Source organism: Neovison vison, chromosome 13 (genome assembly GCF_020171115.1).
Source record: "Neovison vison isolate M4711 chromosome 13, ASM_NN_V1, whole genome shotgun sequence".
NCBI lineage: Eukaryota > Metazoa > Chordata > Mammalia > Carnivora > Mustelidae > Neogale > Neogale vison.
The window spans coordinates 99577280-99590166 of NC_058103.1; the positions used below are offsets into that span (position 1 = coordinate 99577280).

The window sequence follows — 12887 nt, forward strand, 5'->3', positions numbered from 1 at the left end:
GTACTTAGAGCATTGTTGAATCAGCCTATTGAAGACCTGAAACTAACCTAACACTGTAGGTTAATTACACTTCAGTAAACAGAAACAAAGAAGTGGGCTTATTTCCTTCAGTAGGTAGGTCACATTAAAGCTAAAACTGCTGCTAGATATCACCTGGCGGTTTTCAAAGTACATATTTTCAAACCTGGAACACTTTGTTCGGAAACAATATAATCTGATTATAAAGAGGGGCACAGTTAACACAGCTGCTGTGGGTGTGAGGGGTCTAGAGCCCCACCTACTGGGAACTTCCATTTTTTTCCTTTTCCGGGGGTCTTAGGGTGAGCGTTGTAGGGGCAGTGGACGTTTTGTAAAAAACCGTGCTGGTCTAATCCCCTCCTTCTACAGATGGGAGGAAATGAGACTGGACAGGGACAGTGTCACTGTCACACATGTTGCTTCTTTAAAATAGTTCACCTGACTCACCTATAAAATAATCACGATTTTTTAACAAAAGGATCAAGAGTAATACACTGGGGAAATACTAAAGAAAGTAACAATGTAACAATGACTAAGAAAAGTAAGACTCCAAAATTGACACTAAAGTTTGTCACCCAAACCTGTTCTTTGTGTAGCAAAGGAGATTTTATGGAGAGGTATGTCTTTTGAAATAGGATTTTCTTTTATTTGTTTTTTCTCCAATTTGGAAAATAGTTTTGAAAATACAGGGAAGTACAGAAAAATACTATAAAAAAACTACCATGGGCATATGTTAATCTTTTATCTTCTTTGCTATATGTGTATATATGTGTGTGTGTGTGTATGTGTGTATTTATATAAATATGTATATATACATATATACATATGTACATACATATATATACACACACGTGTATTTATATATACTCACACATATATATATGTATATGTATATTATATATATCTGTGGCTCATAAATGTAAGAAAGCAAGCTAAAAAAGTCCAGTAGTTTAAACCAGAGGAATCTACATGAAGATGAAGTAGATAACATTAGATAATATAAAATATTTATGATGTATATATGAGATATATATATATATCTCCAAAGCAAAGAAGACAAAAATATATATTTAAAAATACATATTTGTATTATTGTAATGTAAATGTAAATATATTTTTAAAATATATATTTATATTTACATTAAATATATAAATGTAAAATATAAAATAAATTTTACATTTTAAAATATAGTATATTTTATATATTTATAATTATTTATAAGATTTAGATATATTTAAATTATTTGTATATGTGTTGAAAATTTTTTTTAAAAGCACATAAGGTACAATTGAAATTGTCTTCCTATTTCTTTTTAGCCCTTTCTTCTCCCTCCTCCATTTCCAGAAGCAAACACACTCATGAATTAACCTGGACCCTTATGTCCAATAAATATGTGTTTGCTTGTTTTACCCATAAAGAGATTTTTTATTATCAAAATATTAATTGAAATTAAGTGGATCTTCACATAGTTAACATGACTGCCTTGAGATAATAAAAAGATATATTTCCTGAAAGAGGCAGTTTTAGCAACTTTAACCACATGTGAACTAGAGCCCTGAAAAGACTGGCCTTAGATTTCTGAAATAACTACAAAATCTACCATGGGGATTATCTTATTCCTTGGATCCTTGTGCAGGGCCTGACTGTCTCCACTTTATCCTTCCACTTCTTGAGTCTTGGTTGCTTGGTTAATGAGCTAGAAGACAGAAAAGTCTCTTGAAGTCAGAGCCAGCGAAGGCAGACATGACAGCAGAGGTGACAAGCAGTGTCCTGAGTGTGAAGGAAACAAATGAAAAATGACCAGAAACAGGCTCTCTGCCTATGTGATACTGGGGAGAGAAGATGTTCGTTATATCAGGGAGGCAGAGAGATGGGATCTTTTAGAAAGATTTCCACCAGAAATGATTGGAAGTTTAAAAACTCTCTAATGCTTTGGGGCATGACCCTGTTCTGTAGGCTGGCTCTGTCACTTAATAGGTAGTTGACCTTAACTTCTTCATATTTAGGTCCTTCCACGAAAATGGGAATAATAATAGTACCTACTGCACAGAGATGTTGTCAAATGAGGTGAGCTAATCCACGTAAAGCATAGGAACCGTGGAGGGCACAGAGTGAGCACGTGATACGTACAAGGTGTGAGTAGTTAGTAGTCGTGGCAGTGGTTGTAGTAGTCAGTAGTAGTTATCGTCCTAGTGGTGGTGACATTTGGAAAACCAGCTCATGTGGAAGAGTTCATAACCTTGTGTCCCCTCCGTGTGGGGACTCTGGAGACTCACTCTGTCATCTGGATCCCCTGCACCCTTTGACCAGCTGTGTGGGCCTGGGGACAATGACAGTACGGAGGTTCTAGGGCTGCTGTGAGCGTTCGGGGGTGTGTGTGTGGAAGGGGCTTCCTGTCATGTTCTAAGAACAGCCTCAATCACCTTTTGCTGTTCTAAATCTTCCAGATACATCATGCCTACTCTTCTTAAAGCACATCCTTTTTAGAGTGTAGAAGCAAGCTCACAATTTCCCCCCAGCAAGAAGTCAAGGGAAGCAGGAGGAAGGTTCTCAGTGCATTGATTAGTTTACACGGGAGCAACTTGTCTCGGTGCCGAAGTCCCGTATGCAGTCATTGTTTTAAGTACAGCTCTGTCTAGTCCCACTCTTGCAGAAGTACAAGGAGACCCAAAAGGTGGACTCTTTTTCCTTGGACAGGGGTGGCTAAGCTCGCTGTGAAATTCTTTCTGATAAGATCCCCAAAGGAACAGAGGCCTAGAAGATGTTTTTAAAAATAAGCCAGTGAATTCTGATAAGTGCTTTATAATTCCAGAGTATTTCCACACACATTAACAGCGCTAATATAGCACACTTCTAGGAGAAGAGCTATTATCTCCATTTATCAGAGGAGGAACTGAGGCACCAAGAATTTCAGTGACTTGCTCAAAATTCCTCTATTAGTAAGAGAAGAATCCAGCTCTTCCCTGCTTCAAGTACAGAACATTTATGACTCACACATGACCCAGTGGAATGTTCTTTACTGGCACGTACTTGTCTGTGAGAACGATGTCATTTCCCCCAAAGTTTTTGTTACCTTATTGGTTTTAGGCAGCTTCGTTCTAAGTCCCATACCCTTACCAGTGACCTCATTTATGCAGCGTGTGTGCGTGTGTACGTGTGTATGAATGCGCACGCACACACACACACACACACGCACACACACACGTATGCACATGCTGGGGGCCAAGTGAATTTTTTTTCGCATTTTATTCCTTTTCAGGTGGACTTTCAAAAGATGAGGATCCTAGATTGAGGTTGAAGACCATTGTGATTCAGCCAGATTTTGAGGATGTTAAATCACATTTCTGGGTTGAAGCCTGGGAAGTAATTCAATCCTAACTGAAGGCGGTAGGGAAGGTTTTTCACTTTAAATGAACCTTTTTTTTTTTTTTTCTGAAGGCATGATCTAATTTCTTTTATAAAAGAAGAGCAAAAGAACTTTTGCTGCAGTCTCCAGCTGTCACCAGCCTCCCGTACTTTTGCCCTGCAGCAAAAGGAAGGGACATCAGGTGACAAACCCCAAATTTCAACTAGTCACACAAATTACAGACCTTCTTATCATGATGTCCTCTTGACCTTTTGCCTTTCCCCTACAACGAAGAATGAGACACAGTTTAAATCAAAATGACTCTCATGGGCAATGTTACAAAACAAATAGCACAGAGCCTCCCCCCACCTCCTTCCCCCAGCTTCCCCCCGCTGGGCCAGCCTGTTCCCTCTTTCTATGCAGGCAGGAGCTAATAATTAGAAAGACCTTTCCCACCCCAGACGATGCCGCCTTGCTTGCCAAGAGCCCTGTTTGATTTGAAGAGAGAGTTTGACAAAGTAAATATTTACAACAACAACTATAGTCAGATGCCAAGTCCCGCTTCTAGGGGACACTGAAAGGAATTATTTCCAAGAAAGGGCTTCTCCGTGTGGCACCGCGCCGTCCAATGGTGGACGCTGACCTAAGGTCTGTTCTGGCTCCATCAGGGTTTCGGTGAGCCTTTTCACTTCCATGCGAGGACACTTTTCACAGAGCATAGGAATCATTCCATTGACCATTGAACAGCCGATTCAGAAACATACCAATTCGAGACCACAGGAAAGAGTCTTTATATACGACTGCCCCAGCACTAGGGGAAAGCTTCGTGAAGTCAGCAGAGAAGATTAATTAAAGGCAGGGCTAATTAGCCCTCCAAAAGTGTCTTTATTAAAACAAAACTTTTTTTTTTTTTCGGATTCAGATCGATTACCACAGAAAGCCTAGTGATGTTTGTATTACCTGTAGATCTGTTGTCTATAACACTGTGGGACTTGAGAGCTCAAACACAGTGAGAATCAAAACAGGTGCCCCCGCCTGTTCCCATTATGCACATTAGCCCGTGGCCTTCGCACAGCCTGTTAAACAGCTGAATTTGAAACAATCGTGGGGCAGGCCAAACACTAGCCCGAAGGCCTGTTTGTCTAGGGATTTGGCCATTTACATCAGTTTTTTTTTTTTTTTTTACCCACATTTTTCATGAAACACAAATATTTGCCATGGCAACTGGGGTGTCACATGACACGCTGCTACATAAACAGCTTGCAAATCTCTTAAGGGGACACAGCCCACCAGGGCTGCAAATGCAGGGAAAGCATCTTGAGGAAGATTTGGGGGTTAAGAAGGTCTGGGAAGAGCAGGTAACAGTCTATTACGTAGAGACAGTAGAATTCATTTCTTCTCTGCCACTCTTCCATTTCTCTTTCTTCCTTGCTTTTTAAAATTTTTTAATGGAGCAGCTATAAATATGACCATATAGGGTAAGCTCAGAAAAACACCCTGCCAGAGGTCTCCTTTTTCTGGTGAAAAGTTTGAATTATCACAACTCTGTGGCTTATAAACCTAAGAAAGCAAGCTTCAAAACTCCAGCACCTTTAAACCTGGACAATCTCCAGAAGAATTAATTATGTTGTACCGTGAGGTCCTAATGTTAGAGAAGACCGAATTTCTTCCCTTTCCTCATTAGAATATCTTTGCAAAACTGGAGAGCTTGCTTTTTATCCTATGCTTAAAGACAATGAAGTAGAGTAAAACCTCATAAGAACATACCCTGTGCAACATGAATTTGGATATAAAGCAATAGCTATCATATATGGGACTCTTGACCCAGTTAGTGGTGTAGGATGGCCCAGTCATTTAGTCACAATATGACATGATTAAATTTTTTAAGACCCCGTGGATACTGTCATGAAAAAGTTTGCCATGCAGTACATTGATGTACAAACAGCAATCCCCCCTTAAAAATCAAATGCTTCCCAGCAGCCAAAATAGTATTTATTTCTATATGAAAGTTACAACTCGGTAATATGTGCATATTACTAAACATCTCACTGAGAATATTGTATTTAACAATTTTCTTCTGTTAGTTAAAAGCATGAGGGGCACCTGGGTGGCTCAGTGGGTTAAGCGTCTGCCTCGGGCTCAGATCCTGATCTCAGGATCCTGGAATCTAACCCAGTATTGGGTTCCCTGCTCAGGGGTGAGTCTTTGCTTCTCGCTCTGCCCCTGCCTCCACTCATGAGCGCGCTCTCTCTCTCTCTCATAAATAAATAAATAATCTTAAAAAAAAAAAAAAGAAGTATGAATACCTTTGATCTTTGTTTCTTGGAAGAGAACTTCTTTGCTTCCACGGGAATCAGCTGTGGTTTTGGAAGTGTAGCCAAAGGGGCTGTGGATGGAGGTGGTGCATTGTTACCTCTTGCAGAAAAAGGCTGAGTCACTGGGTGGATTGCTATTGGGTCTGCCACTTGAAAGTCAAATGGCTCTGTCACTGTTCACTATTGTCTTGCCTGTATCAATTCAATGAAACATTTGTGATCATTGATTTCAAAAGGAAAGCCAAAAGCATGGGATAGCAACTGTTCTTTCACAATATAAGGTCAACTCATTTTGTGCACGCTCCCCAGACAAAAAGGCACATCTTAAAAGTAAGCGCATTAAAGAGTAATATTTGTCATATAAAATGTTTTGTGCGGTCCCTGGGTGGCTCAACTGGTTAAGCGTCTGCCTTGGGCTCAGGTCATGATCTTGGGGTCCTGGGATCCAGCCCAATGTTTGGCTCCATGCTTTGTGGGGAGTCTGCTTATCCCTCTCCCTCTGCCCCTCCCCCTGCTTGTGCTCTGTCTCTCTGTCTCTCTCTCAAGTAAAATAAATAAAATCCTCACAAAATTTCTGCTATAAGATCTCTTCAAATAGCCATATTCCCAAGTTCATTTAATAAGGAAGTTAATATAACTGCACACGGTAGACTAATCTATTGTGTGGTCAGTAAAAAAGATGATTTTGAAGAATTTAAATGGGTTGGGAGAAATAATACAAGTGAAAAAACACAGGAAATATCATTTATGAAATTAATTAAATCTCAGAGCAACAATGTTTAGAGAACACATCTGGTCCATAGGTGGTAGGCCTCCCTGCTAGACAATGCTTGGGAGAGAAATCACATCTCTCCTGTCACCTAGCAGCAAATCCAACTGCCCTTTTACAAATAGCTCAAGTCTGACATTCTCAGGGGTGAAAAATCCATATACTACTCTTTCCAAGAAAGAAAACAAAAATAGTTTATTTAAATAGTAAATTGAGTCAAAGAAGTGAGGCTTCTTTCAACTCCCTTAGTCCAACCCCTTTTCTGTCCATTCCATCTGAGAAAGAATGGACAGACATCGATGAATGGACAGACACACCAGTGCACAGTTTGGACCCAGGTCACATTTCACAGGTTGGCCACAGGAAACCTCTTTGGCCATCTCTTAAAAAGTAGTAGGAATTCCAGAATCTAATAATAAAATTTATCTTCACAGAAGGCATTTGTTGGTTGCCTCTGAGCATGCTGGTTTGACCTGGTTTTCGGTTTTCTTGGCTCGTCCCTTCCTGGAGCCTGGCAGTTGCCTAGACTGTGTGAAGACACCTTTTTTTTTTTTTCTTAGATTTTATTTATTTATTTGACAGAAATCACAAGTAGGCAGCGAGGCAGGCAGAGAGAGGAAGGGAAGCGGGCTCCCTGCTGAGCAGAGAGCCCAATGCAGGGCTTGATCCCAGGACCCTGGGACCATGACCAGAGCCGAAGGCAGAGGCTTAACCCACTGAGCCACCCAGGTGCCCCTGAAGACTCCATTTTAAACCTATAAGTTTTGCCTTGACCTCTATGCTCTCCTACCCTGTTGTTCACTTGGACTACGTCCTCCCACATCTGAAGACCGCTCCACACCCGGCACTTGGGCTACTTGAAATCCACAGATTCACCCGTAAAGCCCTGTTATTCCCGGTGTCTGCAGGCTCAGTGTACTGTTGGTTAAACTATCAGGTTCCTGCAGATGAGTGTGAGATTTATGGTTAAGTTCTTACATTGAAACAAAACAGCAGCTGACAAGTTTTTGAGTAGGCATAATTTTGAAAGAATTTTAGTAAAATTTTAATGAAATTTGCTAGATAAAAATCTAAAAGATTTGTAATTTCATATGGGTAATCCACAGTTAATGGTATATCTAAAATTTTAAAAAAAGTTTTTATTAGTTTTTATTAGTTTTATTAGTGCAGAAATTATGTCACTGAATTATAACTGCATGTAGCCTTAAGTTTTTTGGGATACATGCTTTTGAAGAATGTGCATCTCCAACAGAATTGTATCATAAGGTACTGCCTATATTTTGCTATTCAATTTTCCTCCTGGAAAGATCTGTATGATAAACTTTGTCAGAGTTAAAAATATCAGGGGGAAAAAATCTTGTCTTTCTGGACAACCCTGTATGCTTCGAGACAGAAAGAGGGGAATACAGTGGTTACCAGTTTCTGTTAGTTCCTGTTATGTACACGCCCAGTAACATTTCTTTCTTGCTAATTTTAAAACATATTCTTTTTTTAATGTGCCCAGCTCCAAAGGACACCAGATTTAGCAAACAAAATTTTTAGAGGACATACAGTTACATTTTAATTTTAGATAAACAACAAATAATGTTTTAGCATAAGTATGGCCCAAATAGTAAATATATTTAATGTCTAACGGAGAATTTTTATGAATGAATTGTAAGGAGCATAACTTATTGTGTAAGAATTCGGTATAAATATGTCCCAAATCCTAACCTTAACCCTAAACCTAACTCCAGCCCTAGAGATTCACTTTCTCAGCCTTTCTTAGACCTAACAGTAGCCATATGACCAGTGAGATATAAGGGGAAGTCCATCCAGGGGCTTCTGGGAAGAAACTGGTAACCACTGTATTCCCCTCTTTCTGCCTCAAATGTGTACATTAAGGCCCAGATCTGTAGGAGCCATCACAGAACCAGGAGGTGGCAAGCATGAGGTTGAGCTCAAACATCCCAAGGAGATAAAACAGAAAGAGAGCTATTTCGATTCTTCCATTGAGTACGACCAGCCCTACGCTGCCTACTCCCTGATTTCTAACTTGTGAAACAAATGAACCCCTCTCATTGGTTAAATCACTGGTAGTTAGGTTTTCTGATATTTGCAGTCCCATACATTCCTGGCCGATGCCCCTTTCTCCCTCCCTCCTTGTCTCCGTTCCATTCTTTGTCTTATTGTGTGTGCTAGGGCCTCAAGGACGTGTTCAGTGATGGTGGCAGTAGTGGTCATTATTGAACTGTCTCTGCTTTTAATGGCAAGATAGAATGCTTCTAAAGTGTGCCTACTAAGACTATAGGTTCTGGGGATTTGGCTGAAGGCAATAATCAGGGTCAGAAAATCCTCTTATACCTCTACTTTGCTCAGAGGTCCCCCCCCATTATTAATGTTGAGTTGCATTACATGATTTTTAAATTTTCTCACATATGGAGATGATCATAGGATTTTTCTTTTTTAATATAATTGATTTCTAGTTTCATACCATTGTGATTAGAAAAGAAGCATGGTATGATTTCAATTATGAGCAGGGAGCCTGATGTGGGGCTCAATTCCAGGATCCTAGGCTCATGACCTGAGCTAAAGACAGATGCCTAACCGGTGCTAAGACACCAAGGTGTCCCAAGCATTTTTCAATTATCTTAAATATATTAAGATTTGTTTTAATATATACTCCACTAGTAACTAATGATGTTAAGCATGCTTTCACTTATGTATCTACCACCCATATGTCATCTTTGGTAAAATTTCTACTTTAATCCTTTGTCTATTAGGTTATTGGATTGCTTATTTTCTTATTAAGTTTTGAGAGATTTTTATATAATCTGGACAAAAATTCTTTATCGAGTATATGTCTTGAAATATGAATTCTCAATCTGTAGCTTTTCTTTTCATTTGCTTAATACTGTCTTTAAAAGAATAGAAGTTTTAAATTTTGATGAAGTCCTAATGAACCCATTTTTTACTTTTATGGATTTACGGTATTTAAAAAATCTTTGCCTAACCCAAGGAAACAAAAATTTTCCCCCTTTGTTTTCTTGTAAAAGTTCTTAGTTTTAGACTTCACATTTAGCTCTATGATCCATTTTGAGTAAATTGTTATACATAGTGCAAAGTTCTCTATACATCTATCTTCAGTTGTTCCAGCACCATTTGTTGAAAAGACTATTCTTTCTCCATTAAATTGACTTTGTGTCCTTGTTGAAAATCAATTGACCATATGTGTAGATGTACTCCTGAACTCTCTTTTCTGCTCTGTGGATCTCTGTATTTATCATTTTGCTAATACCACACTGTTCTGATAACTATAACTTTATACTAACTCAGATAACATGAGTCCTCCAATGTTACTTTTCTTTTTCAAAATTCTTTTGGCTATTGTACCATCTTTGCTTTTCCATATAAATTTTAGAATTGGCCTGTCAATTTCTACAAAAATATTTTACTGATCTTGATTTGGAGTGCATTGAGTATATAGACAACTTTGGGATGATTAACATAACAGTATTGAGTCTTTGAATCTGTGACCATGGCCTACCTTTCCATTTATTTAGGTCTTATTTGAATTTTTTTTTTTTTTTTTTAGTTAGCATTTTGGAGTTTTAATATACAGATCTTGCACATCTTTTTTTAGTTTTCTGCCTAAGTATTTAATTATTTGGTATTATTTTAATGGCATTGTTGTTGTTGTTGTTATTGTTGTTTTAAGTATACACTCACTACACATGGAGCTCAAACTCGTGACCCTGAGATCAAAATTCACATGCTCTATTGATTGAGCCAGCCAGACACCCTGGCATTGTTTTTTAAAATCCAATTTCCAATTGTTCATTTCTAGTGTATCGAAATTCAATTATATTTTATATGTTAATTTGGTATCCTGAAACCGTGCTAAACTTTATTTATTCTATTATTTTTTTTTTTTAGATCTTGCAAATTTTCTATGTAGTAATCATTCTGTTCCTAAAGAGAGACAGTTTAATTTCTTTATTTTTTGTTCTTTTTCTTACCTCATTGTATTGGCTAGGACTTTCCACACAATATTGAATATGTGTGGTAAGAGTGGATGTCCTTGCCTTGTTCCTGATCATAATTACAGAGAATGCAGTTGGTCTTTCACTATTAAGTATGATGTTAGCGGTGGATGCCCTGTATCAGGCTGAGAAAGTTCCATTTTTAGTTTGCTTAGGTTTTTTTTTTTTTTTTTTTAAAGATTTTTTATTTATTTGTCAGAGAGGGAGAGAGAGCACAGGCAGACAGAATGGCAGGCAGAGGGAGAAGCAGGCTCCCTGCTGAGCAAGGAGCCCGATGTGGGACTCGATCCCAGGACGCTGGGATCATGACCTGAGCCGAAGGCAGTTGCTTAACCAACTGAGCCACCCAGGCGTCCCATGCTTAGGTTTTTTTTTTAAAGTATTATTGTTGAATGGATGTTGCATTTTATTTTATTTTTATGTATTAAGATGGAGATGGTCATATGGTTCTTTTTCTTTAGTTTATTGATATGATGATTTACATTTATTTATTTTTTTATTTTTAATTTTTTTATTTTTTATAAACATATAATATATTTTTATCCCCAGGGGTACAGGTCTGTGAATCGCCAGGTTTACACACTTCACAGCACTACATTGATTGATTTTTTTAAGTGTCAAAACAGTCTTGTATTCTTAGGATAAACCCTACCTGGTCATGATATATTATTCTTTTTTTTATATTATGGAATTCAATTTGTTAATATTTTGTGGAGGATTTTTATATGTATTTTCATGAAGGAAAACAGACTGTGGTTTTCTTGTCTTCTAATGTCTTTAGTTGTGATATCAGGGTGAATGCTGGCTTCCTAAGATGGTCTGAGGAGTGTCTTCTCTTTTCTATTTTCTGGAAAAATTTGTGAAGAATTGGTAGTATATCAACCTCTTGTTTAAATCTTTTAGTGGGCTCTTGTTATACTTAGTTAAATCCAACTCCTCATCATGGTTTGCTCGTTCATGTTAGTTCTGCTATAGTAAAATATGTTTACAGGGAAAGATCCTAAAACACATAGAGTGGTTTAAACCAATTAAGAGTTTATTTCTCTCTCACATAAGAGTTGAAAGGAAGACAGTCCCAGATTGGTAGGGCAGCTCTGCCAGACTTGGGAGATGGAACATGGAGTTCCCCCTGTGGCTCTCAAGTGCTTCCCTATCACATCTGCCTCCCAGCTAGCCAGAGAGAGGAAAGAAAGGGAGAGACCATGCTCCTTTCCTCTTATAGGCTCAGCCCAGAAGTTTCTTTTCCTACTTTGCTTTCTTCCTCTTTGTCCAGAACCTGGTCATATGGCACAGCTAGCTGGAAGGAAGCCTGGGAAATGTTGTCTTTAGCTAAGCTGACATGTGCCCACTCATGGCTCCATTACTGTGGAAATAGGGAAGAATGAAAACTGAGGACAACTCGTAGTCTCTGCTCCAGGCGATGTCATGTCATTGCCCTCTATTTTCCAGCCTCATCTCCTCCCTTCTTTCCCTGGCTTTTGGGTCTCCAACTATACCACCCTTGCTCATTCCCTCTTTAGTCCTTAGGCCCTTGTATCTGTGCTGGCCTATATCTAGAATGCTTTTCCCTAGATCATTTCATGACTGGCTTCTTCTGATCGTTTGTACCTCAACTCACCTCAACTCAAGCATTATACATCTTCTGAGAGGCATTCCCTGACCCTTCCCTCACAAGCAAAGTGACTACTTCCTTATTATTCTCTCATTCATGTTGTTTTATCTCTAGAACTTAACACTAGCTCAAATTCTCATTTACTCACCTGCTTGTTATCTGTTTCTCCCATTGGAATGTAAGCACCATGGGGGCAGAAATGTTGTCTGAGTTATTCTATTCTCTGTTGGATCCCCAGCCCTTAAATGCTACCTTTGATAAAGCATGCATTCAACAAATATTTGTTGAACAGATGAATTCATTTAGCCCCAACTGCTTTATTTTACAACTGGGGAAGCTGGAGCCCAGACAAAGGAAATGGCTTGCCTGAGTTTCCACAAGTAGTAGAGTCCCATGTTGGCACTTTTCTTGAACACCTGATTTCATCTAGGCTCTTCTTTGAAGTCTATTATCTTCCCCCTCCACAACTGTCCCTTTGAACCCCTGTAGCACTAGACTTTAACATCCATTGGGTTTTTATGCTATGCTTCTTTGTATTGTTATTTATCTTTGTTCTGTTTGTCTTGTTTTCCCAACCAAGCTGCGAGCCCCCTGAAAATACCAGTCTTCTAACCCAAAAGGCCGTGTGTCGGTGTTCGACGAAGAGACTAAAGTTACTTTATTCAGTCAAGTGAAACTCAGAACTGTTACAGCTGTTATCTTGTCCTATGATTGCAGATACAAGTTGGATACTGGGAGACTAGATTTTGGTGGGAGGTAATTCCTGTGTATCCCCACTTAAGCGTTCAGTCAAGACTGTCTTAC

General features: G+C 38.8%; 1 protein-coding gene across 1 annotated transcript in view; it reads right to left on the reverse strand.

Annotated features, from left to right (window-relative positions):
* Positions 1-11394: 11394 nt before the first annotated feature.
* The window catches only part of LOC122894649 (IQ domain-containing protein H-like), a 70825-nt gene continuing 69332 nt past the window's right edge, over positions 11395-12887 (reverse strand). The window contains exon 8 of the mRNA XM_044232408.1: positions 11395-11471. Within this exon, the coding sequence (XP_044088343.1) occupies positions 11395-11471 (77 nt within the window). The remainder of the gene's footprint in view (positions 11472-12887) is intronic.